Consider the following 20,000-nt stretch of genomic DNA (forward strand, 5'->3'; position numbering starts at 1 on the left):
GCTCTCATGGGACTGCACACTGGGACACAACACACAGCAGCCACAAGGCAATAATCTAACTTAAAAAAGGTCCTTAACCCATCTCAGCTTGGTTTGTGGCCATGTGTAGTCAGACTGGAGGGCTGATGTGACTAGTAACCAAGGACACACATTCCTACCACATAACTAAAGGGCGCCATACACGCTGAGGCCAGCCTGTTCAGCCGCGTGTACAGGCCACATTCAGACAGCCTGATGTCAGCCACACAAGCAGGGGAGTAGCTAAGACTTACATGGAGTGGCCAAGCCCATTAGCGGGGCGGCCCAAGGACAACTGTTCATGGGAGGCTGGAGGTATTCCCCTGAAAATCTGGGGTGGCCACTGGGGTGTCTGGCCAGTGTCAGGGGTGGCCACGTATACCCTGGCCACCCCTCCGGCTACGCCACTGCAGACGCTTAGTGCTGCTTTTAAGGTCACAGCTCAGTCCTGGACGCGGATGGTCATGTTTGATCCCGTTAAAACAGAGGAACTCGACCGACTCGCAACGGCACCTGATGCCATTGCAAATACTAGAGTTGTGCCGATCATGAGTGGGTTGATGGTTCCAGTATTAACTCTCAGGCTCCTACACTCATTACCAGATTAATACATCATCTGGCATTGGCTGGAGTACAAGACCAGAGTTGTCTTCACCATGAGGGGTTTAAAGGGGAATGAAACTGAAGGAAAATATACAGTTAAAGGTGAGTGGAGAGCGATGGAAGCTGACGTAAACAATGAACAAGGAGGCTGGTACAGGAATAACCAATAAACAGGGTACCATAAAGCAAGAAGGATTACGATTAAAAGACGAAATTTTCATACCCGTGAGTACATTTGATGAAGAAGGAATCTGAAGGTATAAGTGGGAGTAATGACTAAGTTTAATTACCGTCTTATTTACATACGTCACTCCCACCACACAAACCTAACCTTCCCTCAGCACGGATATCTCCTTAACCTTCAAAGAACTCCCTGAAGAATCTCTGGCTCGTCTCAGTGTGTACCCGAAGTGTTTGACATGTAACTGGACGCTGGCGAGTGCTGGACCAAACCGGTTAGGCTGCCATGGCCACATACGCTCCAGCCGGCCTGAACTGGAAACTGGCCGGAAGCAGTCACCCTGTCGGCATTAGACTGGTGATGCGGCCACTGCGGTGCTGCACAGGAGGCCTCACACGTTCAGTTTTACCAGAGCAGGCACCACCACAGGCCGGCCTCTGCGTGCCTGGGACTCATTAGCATCATCCAATTATCACGCAACAACAACACAGCGTTCAATGCTGCCAGGGTCGCCCACTCCCGTCAAGTGAAAAGAAACTGACTATCGTGTACTCAGATGATGCATGTTTCACCTCACTCAGACCCTCAGCACACACACACACACACACACACACACACACACACACACACACACACACACACACACACAACTCGAGGGTAAATCCATCAGACCACCAGTGGCAAAATATCAAGAGGGATTTTCTGTAGTTCTTTCACCTTCACTTGGCCCAGTTTTCGTCCTTTTGCTGCCCGTTTCACGAAGGTCCATACCAGACGATTCTACGGCTCTACGTCTTTTTCATGGCACTTCTTCGTGACTAGCATCGTATTCTAGTTTTAATCTCGTGCCACTACTCAATGTGCAATATGGCGAGATGGCAGTTTTTGGCCAAGTCTGAGTAGAAAGAGTATAGCAATGCAGAATATATAAATATTATAATAAAAAAGTATAATAAGAGTAGTAGTAGTAGCAGTAGTAGTAATAATAATAATAATAATAATAATAATAATAATAATAATAACAATAACAATAATCATAATAACAGAGCACACCCACACCCACACACACACACACAAGATCGCCTATATTTTTTTTCATCTGTTGTGGACGGACGAAGATGAAAAAATATCGATTATCACCCGGCACGATGGCAACAGAAAAAGCGCAGTATCTGATCCATCCACTCCTGCGATTGAGCTTTACGCGGCCAGGCACGGCGTTCGTAGTATCGTATAGACTCGAGTGGAAGCAGGGTTGAGGGAGGGAGGAGGAGAGGAGTAAGGGAGGAAGGGTGAGAGAGGCATGAGGGAGGAAGGGGGAGGGAGGAGTGAGGGAGGAAGGAGGAGAGAGGGATGAGGGAGGGGGAGGGGAGAGGGGTGAGGGAGGGGGAGGGGAGAGGGGTGAGGGAGGGGGAGGGGAGAGGGGTGAGGGAGGGGGAGGGGAGAGGGGTGAGGGAGGAGTAAGGGGTGAGGAAGGAGAGAAAAGGGAAGGGAGGAGAAGGGAGAGGAGGATAGTTTAGTATCGACTCGAGAGGGAACAAGGGTGAGGGAGGAAGGAGAGGTGAGGGAGGAAGGAGTAAAGGGGAGAGCAAGAAGAAGCATGGGGAGAGAAAAGGGAGGGGAAAGGAGGAGAGGAGAGGGGAGAGGAGGGGAGAAGGACTGGAGGTGGGAGGAAGGCTTACTAATTAACTCCTTGCTCGTAACACCCATGTAACCACACCTACACCACACCACTGTCTCCTTCACCTGTCCTCTTTCACCGTCTGTCCTCTGCGTCTGTCCCACCCTCCTCCTAACCTCCCTGTGACTTCACCCTTCCGAGGAGACGGGCTAGGGTGAGGGGGGAAGGAGGGGAAGGGGCGAGGAAGAGGTAGGGGGTATGAGGGGAGGAGGAAGGGGATGGTGTGGGGGAGGGGGAGGAGTGTTATTAGATGGACCAAGGCAAGGGAAGGACAGAAGATGAAAGGAGAGGAGGGGAGGGATGGGGGACGGGAAGGAGATGAAAGAGAAGGGAATGGAGGGGAGGGGAGGGGAGGGGAGGAGAGGGGAGGGGAGGGGAGGAGAGGAGAGGGCAGGAGAGGAGAGGAGAAGAGAGGGGAGGGGAGGAGAGGAGAGAAGAGGGGAGGAGAGGAGAGAAGAGGGGAGGAGAAGAGAGGGGAGGGGAGGAGAGGAGAGGAGAATGGAGGGGAGGAGAGGATAAAAGAGGAAAGGGGAAGAGAGGAGAGGAGAATGGAGGGGAGGAGAGGAGAAGAAAGGGGAGAAGAGAAGAGAAGAGAAGAGGAGAGGAGAGGAGAGGTGAGGAAAGGAGAGGAGAGGAGAGGAGAGGAGAATGAGAGAGAGGAGAAGAGAGGAGAAGAGAGAAGAACGTAAGAGAGGAGAGGACAGAGGAAGGGTGATGGGAGGAGGAGGAGGAGGTGGGAGAAAAGAGGGATTAGGATGACAGGAGGAGGAGGAGGAGAGGGATGAAAGGGGAGAAGAGAAGAGATGAGAGGGGAGGAAGGGAGGGATGAGAGGGGAGGAAGGGAGGTATGAGGGGAGGAGGTGAAAGGTGAGGGGTGAGGGGTGAAGGAGAAACTTTCAATACTTTAAACATGCTTCTATGCGTCGGTCTGTGTCACCTAATGGCGGCTCTCCACGTTGCTCGATCTCTGGCAGCCTCCCTACTCAGTCCCTTATCCCTGAGGTCACACTCTATGACCTCGTCCCAGGTCTTTTTCGGTCTGCCTCTCATGACCCTGGCCTCATTTTCCGCACCCAATTGTCATCCCCCATCCTCTCCACATGCCCAAACCATCTCAGTCTACCCCTCCTCATCACAACACCAATACACCCAAACCATCTCAGTCTACCCCTCCTCATCACAAACCACCTCAGTCTACCCCTCCTCATCACAAACCACCTCAGTCTACCCCTCCTCATCACAAACCACCTCAGTCTACCCCTCCTCATCACAACACCAATACACCCGAAGTAAGTAACATACATGAGTAAATCGCTAAGGAGCAAATCTTAGGAAATCTCACATGTCACTCGAGTTTAAAATAATTCAGAAGCAAGATGGCTGATCACGTATGGACAGGGAAATATGGAATGGAGACTGCGTGACACCTTTTCCGTGCCGATTTATCTTGCACGTTACACTCCATTATCCTCTTGTGTATTACTGGTGTACACTGGGTCGATAGTGAACTGATAAAAACACCCTACTACCGAATGTGAACAGGCAAAATAAATCGCTGGGAAGACGGTGTTTGAATTCGGACCTATGACGTCATATTTATTGGAGTTCCCCTGTTTTACTCAGTCATATTTTACCTAATGTCGCAGTAATGACATAATCTACCTTAATTAGCCAGAAAATGGAGGAAAAAAAATCAAAGTTCACATGAATCTTTACCTGGCTATGTTTTGATTTGTCTCGAGAATTCAAGTTTTTCACACGTATCGGTATCTCAGTCATCTGATAAATTTTGTAAGGCCTCGTTTTTAAATTAATCCATACAAATAACTATTATATAATATTTAATTTGGGAAGTCTTATCGTTAAACTGTCATCGTAACTAATGTAATAATTTAAAATGTAAATAATGAATGCATTGGGACGACCAATCAGCGGCTAGTTTTCAAAAGCTAAGGCACGTCTCGGCAGATGCGACTGAATAGGCTATAGGAGGGTGTATGCGTGAGGTGGAGGGGACAGGGGGATGCCAAGGATGAGGTGGAGGAATGGGGTGGAGGAGGGAGAATGAAAGACTGACTAGGAGGGTGTATGAGTGAGGTGGAGGGGACAGGGGGATGCCAAGGATGAGGTGGAGGAATGGGGTGGAGGAGGGAGAATGAAAGACTGACTAGGAGGGTGTTTGAGTGAGGTGGAAGGGGGCACCGAAGATGAGAATGGGGCCTTGAGTGGAAATATGTGCAAGAGGGGAGTTCTGAGTAAGAGGAAGGGCAGTATGATGGCAGAGAACAGGATTATATGGAGGCGATTTGTCTGTGGCCACCCCTGACGGGATTAAAGGGTCAAGCTTATCTAATGTCTTATCTCTGGACTTGCACGATAAGCTAAAGTACTCTGCTAAATGAGGAAATAAGGGCTAAAAATCAAGTCCTTATCTATGGTCTGTTTGTGTTTATCTGACGGAACTGGTCAACTCTCATAACTTTAATACAAGTCAAGAGTGCATGAATTCGGTAAGTTTTAGTTATGGGGAAGGAATATGTCTCCTTGGTTACTAGTCCAAATGCTCCACTCCAAAATCTGAATACTAAGACACGAGTGTATGAATTCTATCAGTTTTAGCTGAGGAAAAGTCTCCTTGGTTACTAGTCCAAATCGACCCTCCTCACTACACTTGGCCATCAACTGAGCTAAAAGGGGTTAGGGATGTTTGAAAAAAAAAAAAAAAAAAAAAACAGCAAGCGGGCCACTCCTACAGTTACAATGCTGAGTCGTGTTTGCATGAGTCTCCTTGGTTACTATTCTGGTACTGTATATAAACAATCCTTGCAAAATTACTCTGCCACCTGAGAGAGATAGGACAGGTGAGAGTGCTGGTGTTATCTGGTGTTATGCTCCTGTGGTAGTGATAACACGCCACACATTCCCAACCACACCACCACATCGATCCCCTTACTGCATGCAACCCCACCACACCACACCCCACCCCATCCCACACCACCCGACACCACACCCCACCCCACCCAATCCTACCCTACCCTACCCGATCATACCCCACCTCACTTCACGCAACCCCATACCACCCCACCCCACCCAAGCCCATCCCACCCCACCCCCTACCACAATATCACACCACACTACACGTAACCCCACCCAACCACACCCTACCCTATCATACCCTACCCCATCCCACCCCACCAAACCTTCCCCGATCATACAGTACCCCAACCAAACACACACCACTCTGCCAGACCCCATCCCATTCCATTCTACCCCACCCCAACCCACTACACATCACTCCACCACACTCCACCCCACGCCACGCCACCTCACTCCACCCTACCCTCTCCCACTCCACCCCACACCACCCTACCACACCCCATCTCAACCCACACCACCCTACCACACCCCATCTCAACCCACACCACCTCACTCTAACTTGAACGGGAAGGGGAAGGAAGGGAGAAGAATTTGGAAGAAGGATTGGCAGGCAGGCAATACTGAAAACAGGACGAGGAGAGGAGGAGAGAAGATGGAGGGAAGGAAGAGAGAAGATGGAGGGAAGGAAGAGAGAAGATGGAGGGAAGGAGGAAAGGAAGGAAAGAGAGAAGGGAGAGGAGAGTAGACAGGAAGAGGGGGAAGGGGGGAGAGAGAGGAAGGGAGGATGGATGAGTAAGGGGGATTGTAAGTGATAGCAGATGTGACAGGAGACGATGACAGGAGGGGAGGGGGTGACAGGAGGGGAGGAGGATGGAGGGGAGGGGGTGACAAGAGGGGAGGGAGATGGAGGGGAGAGGGAAGGGAAATGCAGAGTAGTGGATGGGGTGGAAGGGGGAAGGGGAGAATGGAAGGCAGGGAGTGGGGAGGAATTAACATGACAGTGGAGGGGATGATATGAGAAGGGGGGAGAGGGGGAAGGGAGATTAGATGGGAGGGGAGGAAATGTAGAGGGGGAGGGAGGAAGAGGAGAGAAAGTGGAGAGGTGGTGGGAGAGGAAAAATAGGAAGGAGGAAGGAAAAGGAAGGAAAAAAAGAGGGAAATATTGTTAGGGGCAAGGCAATGCGCTAACGAGAGAGAGAGGGAGAGAGAGAGAGAGAGAGAGAGAGAGAATTTGCCAGAAAAAGGTCATGCGTGCACTCAGGTGTGTGTGTGTGTGTGTGTGTGTGTGTGTGTGTGTGTGTGTGTGTGTGTGTGTCCTCTGTAATTAACCCCTTCAATCCAAGTACTTATTCTTCCTATTATCCTCTCTCTCTCTCTCTCTCTCTCTCTCTCTCTCTCTCTCTCTCTCTCTCTTCGTCCTCACTTCTTCCTGCTCTCTTCTTCCGCCACCTCACACCCAGAATCCCTCCCTCCCTCCCTTTCTCCCTCCTTCCCTTCCTCCCTCTCTCTCTCCATTCTCCTTCCCTCCATCTTATGCTTTCCCTCTCTCCTTGCCTCTCCTCTTCTCTCTTTCTCTCTCTCTCTCTCTCTCTGCTTCCTTCCTTCCTTCCATCCATCGATCCTTCCTTCCTTCCTTGCATCCAACCATTCCTCCTTCCTTAATTCTTTTCCTCTTTCCATCCTCTCTTCCTTCCTTCCTTCCTTCCTTCCTTCCTTCCTTCCATCCATCTTTCCAACCTTCCTTCCTTGATTCATTCCCTCTTTCCTTCCATCCGTCTATCCTTCCTTCTACCTTCCCTCCTTCTTCCTTCCTTCCATCCACCTTTCCAACTTTCTTTCCTTAATTCTTTCCCTCTTTCCTTCCATCCATCCATCCTTCCTTCTTCCTTCCTTCCATCCTTCTTGTTTAAGTACAATCGATAAATAATAATAATAATAATAATAATAATAATTCAAAAAACAACATCCATTAAGGGTTTAATGATTTCCTATACCAATATAGGACTCTCTCTCTCTCTCTCTCTCTCTCTCTCTCTCTCTCTCTCTCTCTCTCTCTATATATATATATATATATATATATATATATATATATATATATTTATACATTTATATATACTTAATCCCATAAGAGGTGGCCACAAACAAATCGCCTCCACGTCGTCCCGTCCCCTACCATATGGCTGCCCTCAATCCAAATCCCCTCTCTCATATGGGTCTCCATCCCTCCATCTCTTCCCAGGTCTCCATCTTCTTCTCTCCACTTCACTCACACACTCTTCTAGTTAGTCTCATTCTACTTGTCCAATCTTTTCATCCTTGTGCAGCTTACTTCACCTAACTCAGTGACAAAAAGACAATACTTCATCTCTATCTCTATTCTTTAGCACTTCTTCGTGACTAGCACAACCTTATATCTATGTCCATTGCAAGACGCCTCAAACCCGTAAGGGGCGACCACAAACAAATCGCCTCCATGTCGCCCTGTCCCCAGCCGTTTCACTGCCCTGCTCCCAGCTCACACCCCCTTCTCTCATACACGGTACCTCTCCACTCCGTCCCTCCATCTCATCCTTGGCCTCCCCCTCCCTCTCCCCCTCTCCACCTCACTCACATACACTCTCCTCGTCAGTCTCTCACTCTCCATCCTCTCCACATGGCCAAACCACCTCAGTGTATTTCCCCAAACACTTCCTATCACATCCACATCCACACCACAACGCTCCTTCACTTCCTCATTTGTCAGTCTGTCTCTCCACGTAACTCCACATCCACATCCACACCACAACGCTCCTTCACTTCCTCATTTGTCAGTCTGTCTCTCCACGTAACTCCACATCCACATCCACACCACAACGCTCCTTCACTTCCTCATTTGTCAGTCTGTCTCTCCACGTAACTCCACATCCACATCCACACCACAACGCTCCTTCACTTCCTCATTTGTCAGTCTGTCTCTCCACGTAACTCCACATCCACATCCACACCACAACGCTCCTTCACTTCCTCATTTGTCAGTCTGTCTCTCCACGTAACTCCACATCCACATCCACACCACAACGCTCCTTCACTTCCTCATTTGTCAGTCTGTCTCTCCACGTAACTCCACATCCACATCCACACCACAACGCTCCTTCACTTCCTCATTTGTCAGTCTGTCTCTCCACGTAACTCCACATCCACATCCACACCACAACGCCCCTTCGCTTCCTCATTTGTCAGTCTGTCTCTCCACGTAACTCCACATCCACATCCACACCACAACGCTCCTTCACTTCCTCATTTGTCAGTCTGTCTCTCCACGTAACTCCACATCCACATCCACAACACAACACTCCTTCACTTCCTCATTTGTCAGTCTGTCTCTCCACGTAACTCCACATCCACATCCACACCACAACGCTCCTTCACTTCCTCATATGTCAGTCTGTCTCTCCACATAACTCCACATCCACACCACAACGCTCCTTCACTTCCTCATTTGTCAGTCTGTCTCTCCACATAACTCCACATCCACACCACAACGCCCCTTCACTTCCTCATTCGTCAGTCTCTCTCTCCACGTAACTCCACATCCACATCCACACCACAACGCTCCTTCACTTCCTCATTTGTCAGTCTGTCTCTCCACGTAACTCCACATCCACATCCACACCACAACACTCCTTCACTTCCTCATTTGTCAGTCTGTCTCTCCACGTAACTCCACATCCACATCCACACCACAACGCTCCTTCACTTCCTCATTTGTCAGTCTGTCTCTCCACGTAACTCCACATCCACATCCACACCACAACGCTCCTTCACTTCCTCATTTGTCAGTCTGTCTCTCCACGTAACTCCACATCCACATCCACACCACAACGCTCCTTCACTTCCTCATATGTCAGTCTGTCTCTCCACGTAACTCCACATGCTCAAGTAACTCATCTAACTCTGCCATTCTCAATTCACGTAACTCACTGGCAGAAAAAGACAATACTACTACATCTGTATCTCATCCTTCAGCACTTCTTCGTGACTAGCACAATATAAAGGCCAATTCCACGTCTCTCTCTCTATATACATCACATTCCGGTGGGGTGGCTTGATGCTGACAGTGATCGAGCAGTAAACGTCAAGAGAAACATGACACTGCTATTCTCGTCGCGTTAGGAAGCTCCCTAACGCCTCTTCCTTAGCGATTTATTTTTGGATACGGCTGGTTAACATCATTTTGTATGCTATTTATGCAGTGTGTAGCAACGTTGGAAGGATTTAGGTAACTCATGAAAGGACAATAAGGTGTAATAAACAAAATAAATCGCTTGGGAAAAGGTGTTAGGGAGCTTTCTTAACCGTCGATAATACGGGCATTAGACGGCTATTCTCTCCGTCTCTAAACCTCCCTAATACCTTTTCCTAAGCGATTTATTCCGAGTGCTACACCTTAAAATGATCTTCCACGGGATCTAAATCTTCCTCACACAACTTCCTCAGCGACTTATTCACTTTAAAATAATCTTGCACGGTGTCAGTATCTCCCTAACACATCTCTCTTAGCGATTTATCTGGCAGCACACTCTCACCCCTTTCCCGTCCTACTCGATGATGCAAGAGTTAACCGCTACTCCCAGTCCTTCATGTATGCAACAGGTCAACTCTGGAACTGTCTTCCTCTCTCTGTATTTCCCTCTGCCTATGACCTCCAGTTTAGGTAGGTAGGTAGGTCAGTCGGTGGAGACGTGGGAAGGTAGGTAGGTAGGTAGGTAGGCAGGCAGGTAGGCAGGTGTAGGCAGGAAGTAAGTTAACCAATACTCCCAGTCCTTCATGTATGCAAGAGGTCAACTCTGGAACTGTCTTCCTCTGTTTTTCTCTCTGCCTATGACCTCCTGTCTTGTTTAAACGCAATATGGTCAAGCATCTCGATATGAACGGATCCTGAATTTGGCTCTCGTGTGTGTGTGTGTGTGTGTGTGTGTGTGTGTGTGTGTGTGTGTGTGTGTGTGTGTGTGTGTGTGTGTGTGTGTGTGTGTGTGTGTGTGTATGTGTGTGTGTGTAAAAGTGATCGCCACACACAGTAAGCGGCGTCAGGCAAAAGAATAAAAAGAAAATATAACTGATCATACTCATTTTACTTCATACCTTGTTATAAATGGCTATATCTTTGTTTCAATAATTTCTTTTTACTTAATTATCTCTCTTTTATATAAGCTGCCTTTATCGAGTCCACCTCTCTCTCTCTCTCTCTCTTACTTCCAACCACCACACTATTTCACCACACATCCTTCCCTGTCTGTCAGTCTGTCTGCTTGCCCTACTAACCATTCCCCCCACCCTCTCTCTCTCTCTCTCTCTCTCTCTCTCTCTCTCTCTCTCTCTCTCTCCCTCTCTCTCCCTTTCTCTCACCTCTTCTGGTCATCGTTGAGGGCGAACCTATACGTCAGGCTGCACAGGTAGTAGATGCAGCTGTAGGCTAGAAGTTCCATCCACACCAGCTTGTAGATACTGCCCTTCCATCTGTCCAGCGAGAGACAAGGACCGAATTAGTGCGTATCGACTGCACGTGCGTGGTGGTGGTGGTGGTGGTGGTGGTGGTGGTGGTGGTGGTGGTGGTGGTGGTGGTGGTGGTAGGAGGAGGAGAAGGAGGAGGATATTATTATTATCACTGACAGTAGTAGTAGTAGTAGCAGTTTCCTCTCTCTCTCTCTCTCTCTCTCACGAAAGGCAACAATCAAATTTCCATCCAAATCCCTAACTGTAAGGTTGGTAGAGAGGGAAAGGTAAATGGAGGAGAGAGGGGAGAGAGGGGAGAGAGGGAGAGGAGAGGGAGGGATGGAGAGGGGCAGGGAGAGTGGGGGAGAATTAAGCAGAGAGAGGGGAGGGGAGAATTGAGTGAGGTGAGGCGAGAGGGATGGGAGAGAGGAAGGTTGGGGAAGCATGGGTGGGGTGGGGGAAGGATGGGTGGGGTGGGGGGAAGGATGGGTGGGGTGGGGGGAAGGATGGGTGAGGGGGGAGGATGGGTGGGGTGGGGGAAAGGATGGGTGGGGTTGGGGAAGGATGGGTGGGGTGGGGGGAAGGATGGGTGGGGTTGGGGAAGGATGGGTGGGGTGGGGGGGAAGGATGGGTGGGGTGGGGGGAAGGATGGGTGGGGTTGGGGGAAGGATGGGTGGGGTGGGGGGAAGGATGGGTGGGGTAGGGGGAAGGATGGGTGGGGTTGGGGGAAGGATGGGCAAGGTAATTACAGCAACAAGCTCTCTCTCTCTCTCACTCTCTCTCTCTCTCTCTCTCTCTCTCTCTCTCTCTCTCTCTCTCTCTCTCTCTCTCTCTCTCTCTCTCTCTCTCTTAACAACAATATCATTACACGATGTATAGTTTGACGTAAAGAAATGGAACAGTGTAACAACGCTTCTGCAAACTCGTCATCAGGCAGAGTAGTGCTTACGTGCCTACACCAATTTACCAGGCAGGGCTGCGGCTCGTGATGGTGAGAGACTAACGAGGAGAGTGTATGGTGGAGGGGGGAGAGGGAGGGTGACAGCGAGGATGAGATGGAGGGATGGAGTGGAGAGGTATGTTGGAGAGGCGGGTGTGAGATGCGGGGAGGGTAGCGTAATACAGGGCGACATGGAGGCGATTTGTCTATGGCCACCCCTTACGGGATTAAGGCTCTGGCTAAAGACAGACAGAGGGAATGATATATTGTGTGTAAGTCATAGTTGTTGTTGTCTGTCTGTCTCTACCGGCACTCATAATCACGAAGCAAGTAGGCTAGTCCCTCTTGTAACAATTATTAAACTAGAAAGCGCTGAGAGAGCACCACTATCCGCCAGTGCCAGTGGCGTTAAAATGGAGCCGGATCCGGTCCAAAATTTAATCAATTCTTTCTTGACCCATGGCCCACCCTTCCACAAAATTTCATCAAAATCCGTTTAGAACTTTTTAAGTAACCCTGCTAAAAGACAGACAGACAGACAAACCAACAAACCAACCAATAGGGGTAAAAGAGAATCTCCTGGGTGGGGGTAAATGGGTATATGTGTATGTAGTTGTTATGTAAAATGGGTTATTATCTTTAAGTACACATATATATAGACTTGTAATTTATATACAGTATGTAACTATGGCACTGTACCACTTCCGATATAGAAAGGGACGAGAGGGGAAGAGGCGCTGAGTGAACTGCTGATCGAGGCGTGGTAGGTCAGTGCCCGCGAGGCAATCTTCTTCTTTGTATCGTGGCGCCACGCACTTCCGTTCTCTTTACATATTAAATTTTATAGTACCGGTATACGCAAAGGCTGTTTTTCTCTAGGTTTATATCTCTGACCTAACCAATCCTCACCTTACCCGACCTAACAGATTCGCCTACCTGACATTCTGACCTAATCTGACATCAATAAACAAACCTAACCTAACCTAACCCAGACTTTCCTGGATAATAACATGTATAAAAATGTTACACAGAACGGCAGCGGGTGGGCATTACCAGAGCAATGGGATAAGGGGAGAGGAGGAGGAGTATGTGGAGGGGGAGGGGAAAGGAGGAGGAGGAAGAGGGAAGGGCAAGGAGAAGAAGCGCAGAAGTGGGATAATGAGTAGGCAACGGGGGAGAGGGGGAGGATGAGTGTGAGGAGGGGGAGGGGAAAGGAGGAGGAGGAAGAGGGAAGGGGAGGAGAAGGGACGGGGGGGGGAAAAGGGGGAGAATGAGTAGGCAACAGAGGAGAGGGGGGAGAATGAGAGGGGGAGGGGAAAAGGGGGAGATTGAGTGGGGGTAGGGGGAGGTCGAGGCGGAGGTTAGTGAAAGAGGGAGGGAGAAGAGAGAGGGCTGAGTTGAGGGCGGGGAAAAGGAAGGGGGAGTTTGAGCAGATGAGCTTCAGGAAAGGGGGAGGGAGGGAGGGAGAAGGGAGGAGGGTGAGTGGGGGAGGGGAAAGGGAAGGGGGAGGAGAAGGAAATGTTCGAGTGGGGGGAAAGTGACCCCTGATTAAGAATTCATAGGTAGTGGGGATGGAAGATGGGGAGGTGCCTATCGTGGTGCTATTATTGTTAACCTCTCTTCTTATGTTCTTATGCAGGTCAGGGTGGGGTAGGGTAGGTCAGGGTGGAGAGGGGAGGCAGGGTGAGGACGGGGTGAGGTAGGGTAGGGAAGGGTAGGTCAGGGTGGGAAGGCGGGAGGAAGGATGAGTACGGGGTGAGGTAGGTCAGGGTAAGGAGTGGGGTGAGGAGAATGGAATAGGGTCAAGGAGGGAATGGGAGAGTAAGGCAGGGTGGAGAGGGGATAGGGTGGGGGAGGGGTGGGGGAAAGGTGGAGAGGGGGTGGAGAGGGGAGGGGGAGGGGGAGTGTGGGTAAAAAAAAGATCACGCCAAGAAAGGAAAAAGAAGGGGACATTATTGGTGATGCGGTCAGGAGGGGAAGGAAAAATGATGATGAGGAGGAGGAGGGGGAGAAGGAGGGGGAAGAGGAGGAGGAGGAGGAGGAGGAGGAGGAGGAGGAGGAGGAGGAGGAGGAGGAGGAGGAAGAGGAGGAGGAGGAGGAGGAGGAGGAAGAGGAGAAATATGAGGAGGAAGAAGAAAAAAGGAGAAGCATAAGAATGTCAGACTGAATGATGCAATGAACGTGAGGCACCACAGGAGAGTGTTATTGCAGAAGAGGAGGAAGAGGAAAAGGAAGAGGAGGGGGAGGAGGAGGAGGAATAAGAGAGAGAGAGAGAGAGAGAGAGAGAGAGAGAGAGAGAGAGAGAGAGAGAGAGAGAGAGAGAGAGAGAGTTACATAAATACACAGACCTTACGGATTCATGAAGCGATCAACACTTAACACTGGAAGGAAGAATGAGTAAAGTACACATAAACATCCGTACACACAGGTAAACACACACAGGTAAACATATACGTACACACACAGGTAAACACCCGTACACACAGAGGTAAACATATACGTACACACACACAGGTAAACATACACACATAAACATCCGTACACACAGGTAAACACACACAGGTAAACATCCGTACACACAGGTAAACACACACAGGAAAACATCCGTACACACAGGTAAACACACACACATAAACATCCGTACACACACAGGTAAACACACACACAGGTAAACATATACGTACACACACAGGTAAACATCCGTACACACATAGGTAAACATCCGTACACACACAGGTAAACATCCGTACACACAGGTAATTATATACGTACACACAAAAGTAAACATATCCGTACACACATAGGTACACACACACAGGTAAACACACACGTACACACAGAAGTACACACAGGGCACATGTAAACTCGTACCTTACACACAAAAACACAGAATCGTCCACACAGAAGGGACGAAATAATGAGGAAGCCGTAAGTGTGTGTGTGTGTGTGTGTGTGTGTGTGTGTGTGTGTGTGTGAGAGAGAGAGAGAGAGAGAGAGAGAGAGAGAGAGAGAGAGAGAGTCCATTCATCTTCACTTGCCAAACATTCTCGTCTTTTTGTGGTTAATTTCCCGTTAACAATAGAATACGATAGTGCTATGGCTCTACTTCCTTCCCACAGCACTTCCTCGTGACTAGCGCTGTGTTCTTGTATTAAGTCCTAGCTATAGCTCAGTATTCAGGATAAATAAAGTTAATTTTTGGCCTAAAGTGAAAATAGTAGTAGTGTTAGTAGCAGTAGTAGCAATAATAATAATAATAATAATAGTAATAATAATAATAATAGTAATAATAATAATAATAGTAATAATAATAATAATAATAATAATAATAGTAATAATAGTAGTAGCAGTAGTAGTAGTAGTAGTAGTAGTAATAGTAGTAACAGTAGCAGTAGCAGTGTTGTAGTAGTAGTAGTAGTAGTAGTAGTAGTAGTAGTAACAGTAGTAACAGTAGTAACAGTAGTAATAGTAGTAACAGTAGTAGTAGTAGTAGTAGTAGCAGTTTCTGTTGCTGTTGCTGTTGTAGGGACGTAGCTAAGGGACGTTTGTATAACCAGGCAGCTGCGCCACCCAGTTGTATCAGTGCCACCGCGTGAAGGCGTCCTACCACCAGTGAAGAAGGTGCAGGGAAGGGATAAAATAATTAAAATAAATAAATAACTAAACTACTTTCAAATCTCCCGCCTCACCTGAATAGAAGTTTCCAGAAGCATCCGAAGCCTTTGCATGTGGCGACGTGGCTGGTGTAGGTGACGGTCATGGCGCCGGACCCACTGAGTCACCAGGAGGGGGGTCAAAAAGGGCTTGCAGGGGTCAGGGCGGGGGGTCAAGGGGTCATCTCTCCATTCCTGACCTCCATTCGGGACCTTGGCAGTTAATGTTTTTCAAATCTTCAGCTCAGTTCAAGCATCTGTTCCTCACCGATTTATCCTGCACGTTAGGGCTTGGTTATTCTCTCGTACTTGGTCAACTTTCAAGGCGATTTGCTTTTCTCAGTGGCTTAGGGCTTCGTAACGCCTCTCCCATTGCGATTTATTCTGCCGTTACCCCTCAGTGTCCTTCCGAATCTTACTGACGCAATCCAAGTTGAATTTAAAATGCTAAGGAGAAAAGCATCAGGGTGGAGTGGATAAATCGCTCAGGAGAGAGTGTTACGACGCCTTCCATGCCACCTGGAATCCACAGTTAGTATACCTGACAGATGTATTACCCACGCTTAGTATATCTAGATGTTTACCCACACTTAGTATACCTGACAGATGTTTACCCACACTTAGTATACCTGACAGATGTTTACCCACACTTAGTATACCTGACAGATGTTTACCCACACTTAGTATACCTGACAGATGTTTACCCACACTTAGTATACCTGACAGATGTTTACCCACACTTAGTATACCTGACAGATGTTTACCCACACTTAGTATACCTGACATGTATTACCCACACTTAGTATACCTGACAGATGTTTACCCACACTCAGTATACCTGACAGATGTTTACCCACACTTAGTATACCTGACAGATGTTTACCCACACTTAGTATACCTGACAGATGTATTACCCACACTTAGTATACCTGACAGATGTATTACCCACACTTAGTATACCTGACAGATGTATTACCCACACTTAGTATACCTGACAGATGTATTACCCACACTTAGTATACGTGACAGATGTTTACCCACACTTAGTATACCTGACAGATGTTTACCCACACTTAGTATACCTGACAGATGTTTACCCACACTTAGTATACGAATAAACGTAGATATTTCCCAAACTTGGTCTACTTGCGTTACCCCCACACTTAGTATACCTGGAAGAAGTATACCCACACTTAATATACTGTCTCATTAACCTGCAGTATATTCACGTGTACACCTTCAGGGCACATGTGGATCTGACAGCGTGTGGAGCGTCGGGGCACGTGTAGACTTAAAGCACGTGAGATTCAGCGTACGTGTAGATTTAGCACGTGAGATTCAGAGCACGTGTAAATTGGAAGCACGTGGATTTAGAGCACATGTAATAAGAGCACGTGTAGATTGAACGCACGTGAATTTAGAGCACGTGTATATTAAAAGCACGTGGATTTAGGGCACGTGTAGATTGATGGCACGTGTATTTAGAGTACGTGTAGATTCAGAGCACGTGAATTTAGGGCACGTGTAGAAAGAGGGCACGTGTATTTAGAGCACGTGAAGATTCAGAGCACGTGTATTTAGAGCACGTGTAGATTCAGAGCACGTGTATTCAGAGCACGTACTTTCCTGGGTGTCTAGAGCACGTGTTGATTGAGGGACGTGCTATTATGGTGACGTGAAATCAGATGTGGATGTGACTGATAAAAAGAGAGACTGACTGGGAGAGTGTATGCGTGAGGTGGAGGGGAGAGTGGGAGAGGGAGGCCAAGGATGAGATGGAGGGATGGAGTTGAAATATGAGAGAGAGGTGTGAGCTGGGGGGAGGGTAGTCAAATGGCAGGGGACAGAGCGACGTGGAGGCGATTTATTTCTGGCCACACCTTACGATATTAAGGCGTCTGGCTATAGATAGATAGATAGATAGGTAGATAGATAGGTAGATAGATAGATAGACAGATAGAAGTGGACAGTTTGAAGGCACGTGCAGGCTAGGCTATCACGTGCTTCATCTGATTACGTGCACTCAGTACCCGTTCGTACTCTACACGTGGTTTCTGGAGCAGAGAGGCACGGTCGCGGTCGAAACGTGCAATAAATACGAGGACGTGCGCATGTGGGGTGGGGTGGGGTGGGGTGGGGTTGGGTGGGGTGGGGGGGGTTGAAGTGGAGATAGGTAGGGTAGGGTAGGGTAGGGTAGGGTAGGGTAGGGTAGGGTAGGGTAGGGTAGGGTAGGGTAGGATAGGGTAGGGTGGGGGTGTGGGGGTGTGGGTGGGGGTGTGGGTGGGTGTGGGCGTGGGGATGGGTGTGGGTGTGGGGATGGGTGTGGGTGTGGGGGAGGGGGTGAGGAGAGGGAGTTGGGGGATGGTGTGGGTTGTTGTGGGTGGGTGTGGGTGGGAATGGGTGTGGGTGTGGGTGTGGGGGAGGGGGTGAGGGGAGGGAGTAGGGGGGATGGTGTGGGTTGTTGTGGGTGGGTGTGGGTGGGAATGGGTGTGGGTGTGGGTGTGGGGGAGGGGGTGAGGGGAGGGAGTAGGGGGGATGGTGTGGGTAGGCGTGGGTGTGGGGGAGGGGGAAGGGGGAGGGAGTAGGGGGGATTGTGTGGGTAGGTGTGGGTGTGGGGGAGGGGGGAGGGGGGAGGGGATGAAGGATTGCAAGGAAATGTCAGATCAATATCAGGTCAGGCAGGGCAGTGAGGCAGGGGAGGGAGGGGAGGGGGAGGACAGATGAAGGGGAGGGAGGGGAGGAGGAGGACAGGGGAAGGGGAGGGAGGGGAGGAGGAGGACAGGGGAAGGGGAGGGAAGGCACGGAAATGGAGGAGGAAGGTAGGGAGGGAGGGAGAGGCAGGGGGGTGAGGGAGGCAAAGGAAAAAATGACCAAAGCAGCAAAAATAAGAGAAAAAATGTAGGGAGGGAGAGAGAGGGGAGGGGAAGGAGGGAGGGAGGGAGGGGGAGAAGCGCAGGGAGAGAGGGAGGGACGGAGGGGGAGAACGAGAGTGAGAGAGAGAGAGGCATGAGAGAGAGAGAGAGAGAGAGAGAGTCAGTCAGTCTCAGTTCAATATGGTAGAGCCGGATTACGCCAGTTACCGAATGCTGTCTTGTGGTATTGCTAAGGCAGGGAGGAAGGGAGAGGGAGGGTAGGGAGGGGAGGGAAAAGGGAGGGAATGGAGGGGAGGAGGGAAGGGGAAGGAGGATAGGGAAGGAAGGGAGGGGAAGGAAGGGAGAGAAAGACAGAGGAGGGAGGGGAAATGAGGAGGGAGCGAGGGAGGGGAAATGAGGAGGGAAGAGAGGGGAAATGGGTAAGGAGGGAGGGAGGGGAAATGGGTAAGGAGGGAAGAGAGGGGAAATGGGTAAGGAGGGAGGGAGGGGAAATGGGTAAGGAGAGAGGGAGGGGAAATGGGGAGGGAAGAGAGGGGAAATGGGTAAGGAGGGAAGAGAGGGGAAATGGGTAAGGAGGGAGGGAGGGGAAATGGGTAAGGAGGGAGGGAGGGAAATGGGGAGGGAAGAGAGGGGAAATGGGTAAGGAGGGAAGAGAGGGGAAATGGGTAAGGAGGGAGGGAGGGGAAACGGGGAGGGAAGAGAGGGGAAATGGGTAAGGAGGGAAGAGAGGGGAAATGGGTAAGGAGGGAGGGAGGGGAAATGGGGAGAGAGGGAGGGGGGAGAAATGGGGAGGGAGGGAGGGAGGGGGGAGAAATGGGGAGGGAGGGAGGTATGTGATGAAAAATGCTGAAATGAATAATACTCCTAAGATGGGGCGGCGAGAGAAAGAAAATTAGGGAGGGAGGGAGGGAAGAGAGAGAGAGAGAGGGGGGGAGGGAGGGAGACAGAGAGAGGGAGGGAGGTATGAGGCATCAAAGGGAGGGAGGGAGGGAGGGAGGGAGGGAGGGAGGGAGAGGAGGATGCGGTAATGGAGGGGAAGGAAGACAAGGAAGTTATGGAAGAAAAAAATAAAATGAAGATGAAGAAGGTTTGGGACGGAGAGGCAAATCTGAGAGAGAGAGAGAGAGAGAGAGAGAGAGAGGGGTACTGGTCTATGCTGCAGGGTAGGTTACAGCAAAGGTTAAATAATCCGGGTGTTAAAGACAAGGATAGTACAGTAGAAAGTCATGGAAGGTGACGGGAGACGGGAGGTACCAGCATCAATCTCTCTCTCTCTCTCTTCCTTCCTTCCTTCTTTCAATTTGCTTTCTTCCCTCACTTCCTTTTATACTTCCACCTCTCTCTAAATATCCTCCTCTCTCTAAATATCCTCCTCTCTTTCTCTAAATATCCTCCTCTCTTTCTCTAAATATCCTCCTCTCTTTCTCTAAATATCCTCCTCTCTTTCTCTAAATATCCTCCTCTCTTTCTCTCTAAATATCCTCCTCTCTTTCTCTAAATATCCTCCTCTCTTTCTCTCTAAATATCCTCCTCTCTTTCTCTAAATATCCTCCTCTCTTTCTCTAAATATCCTCCTCTCTTTCTCTAAATATCCTCCTCTCTTTCTCTAAATATCCTCCTCTCTTTCTCTCTACATATCCTCCTCTCTTTCTCTAAATATCCTCTTCTCTTTCTCTCTTACTATCCTCCTTTCAAACTTGGC

General features: G+C 49.3%; 1 protein-coding gene across 3 annotated transcripts in view; it reads right to left on the reverse strand.

Annotated features, from left to right (window-relative positions):
* The window catches only part of LOC145404457 (bestrophin homolog 15-like), a 62,546-nt gene extending 46,848 nt beyond the window's left edge, over positions 1-15,698 (reverse strand). For all 3 annotated transcript variants that reach the window (XM_080275977.1, XM_080275975.1, XM_080275974.1), the window contains exons 1-2: positions 15,462-15,698; positions 10,746-10,856 (exon numbers count right to left, since the gene is read on the reverse strand). In XM_080275977.1, coding sequence (XP_080132103.1) covers positions 10,746-10,856; positions 15,462-15,532 — 182 coding nt within the window. In that variant the 5' untranslated portion in view covers positions 15,533-15,698. The remainder of the gene's footprint in view (positions 1-10,745; positions 10,857-15,461) is intronic.
* Between the last annotated feature and the right edge of the window lie 4,302 nt (positions 15,699-20,000).

Source organism: Coenobita brevimanus, chromosome 63 (assembly GCF_032717465.1).
Source record: "Coenobita brevimanus isolate Jiangsu-jjx chromosome 63, ASM3271746v2, whole genome shotgun sequence".
Taxonomy (NCBI): Eukaryota; Metazoa; Arthropoda; class Malacostraca; order Decapoda; family Coenobitidae; genus Coenobita; species Coenobita brevimanus.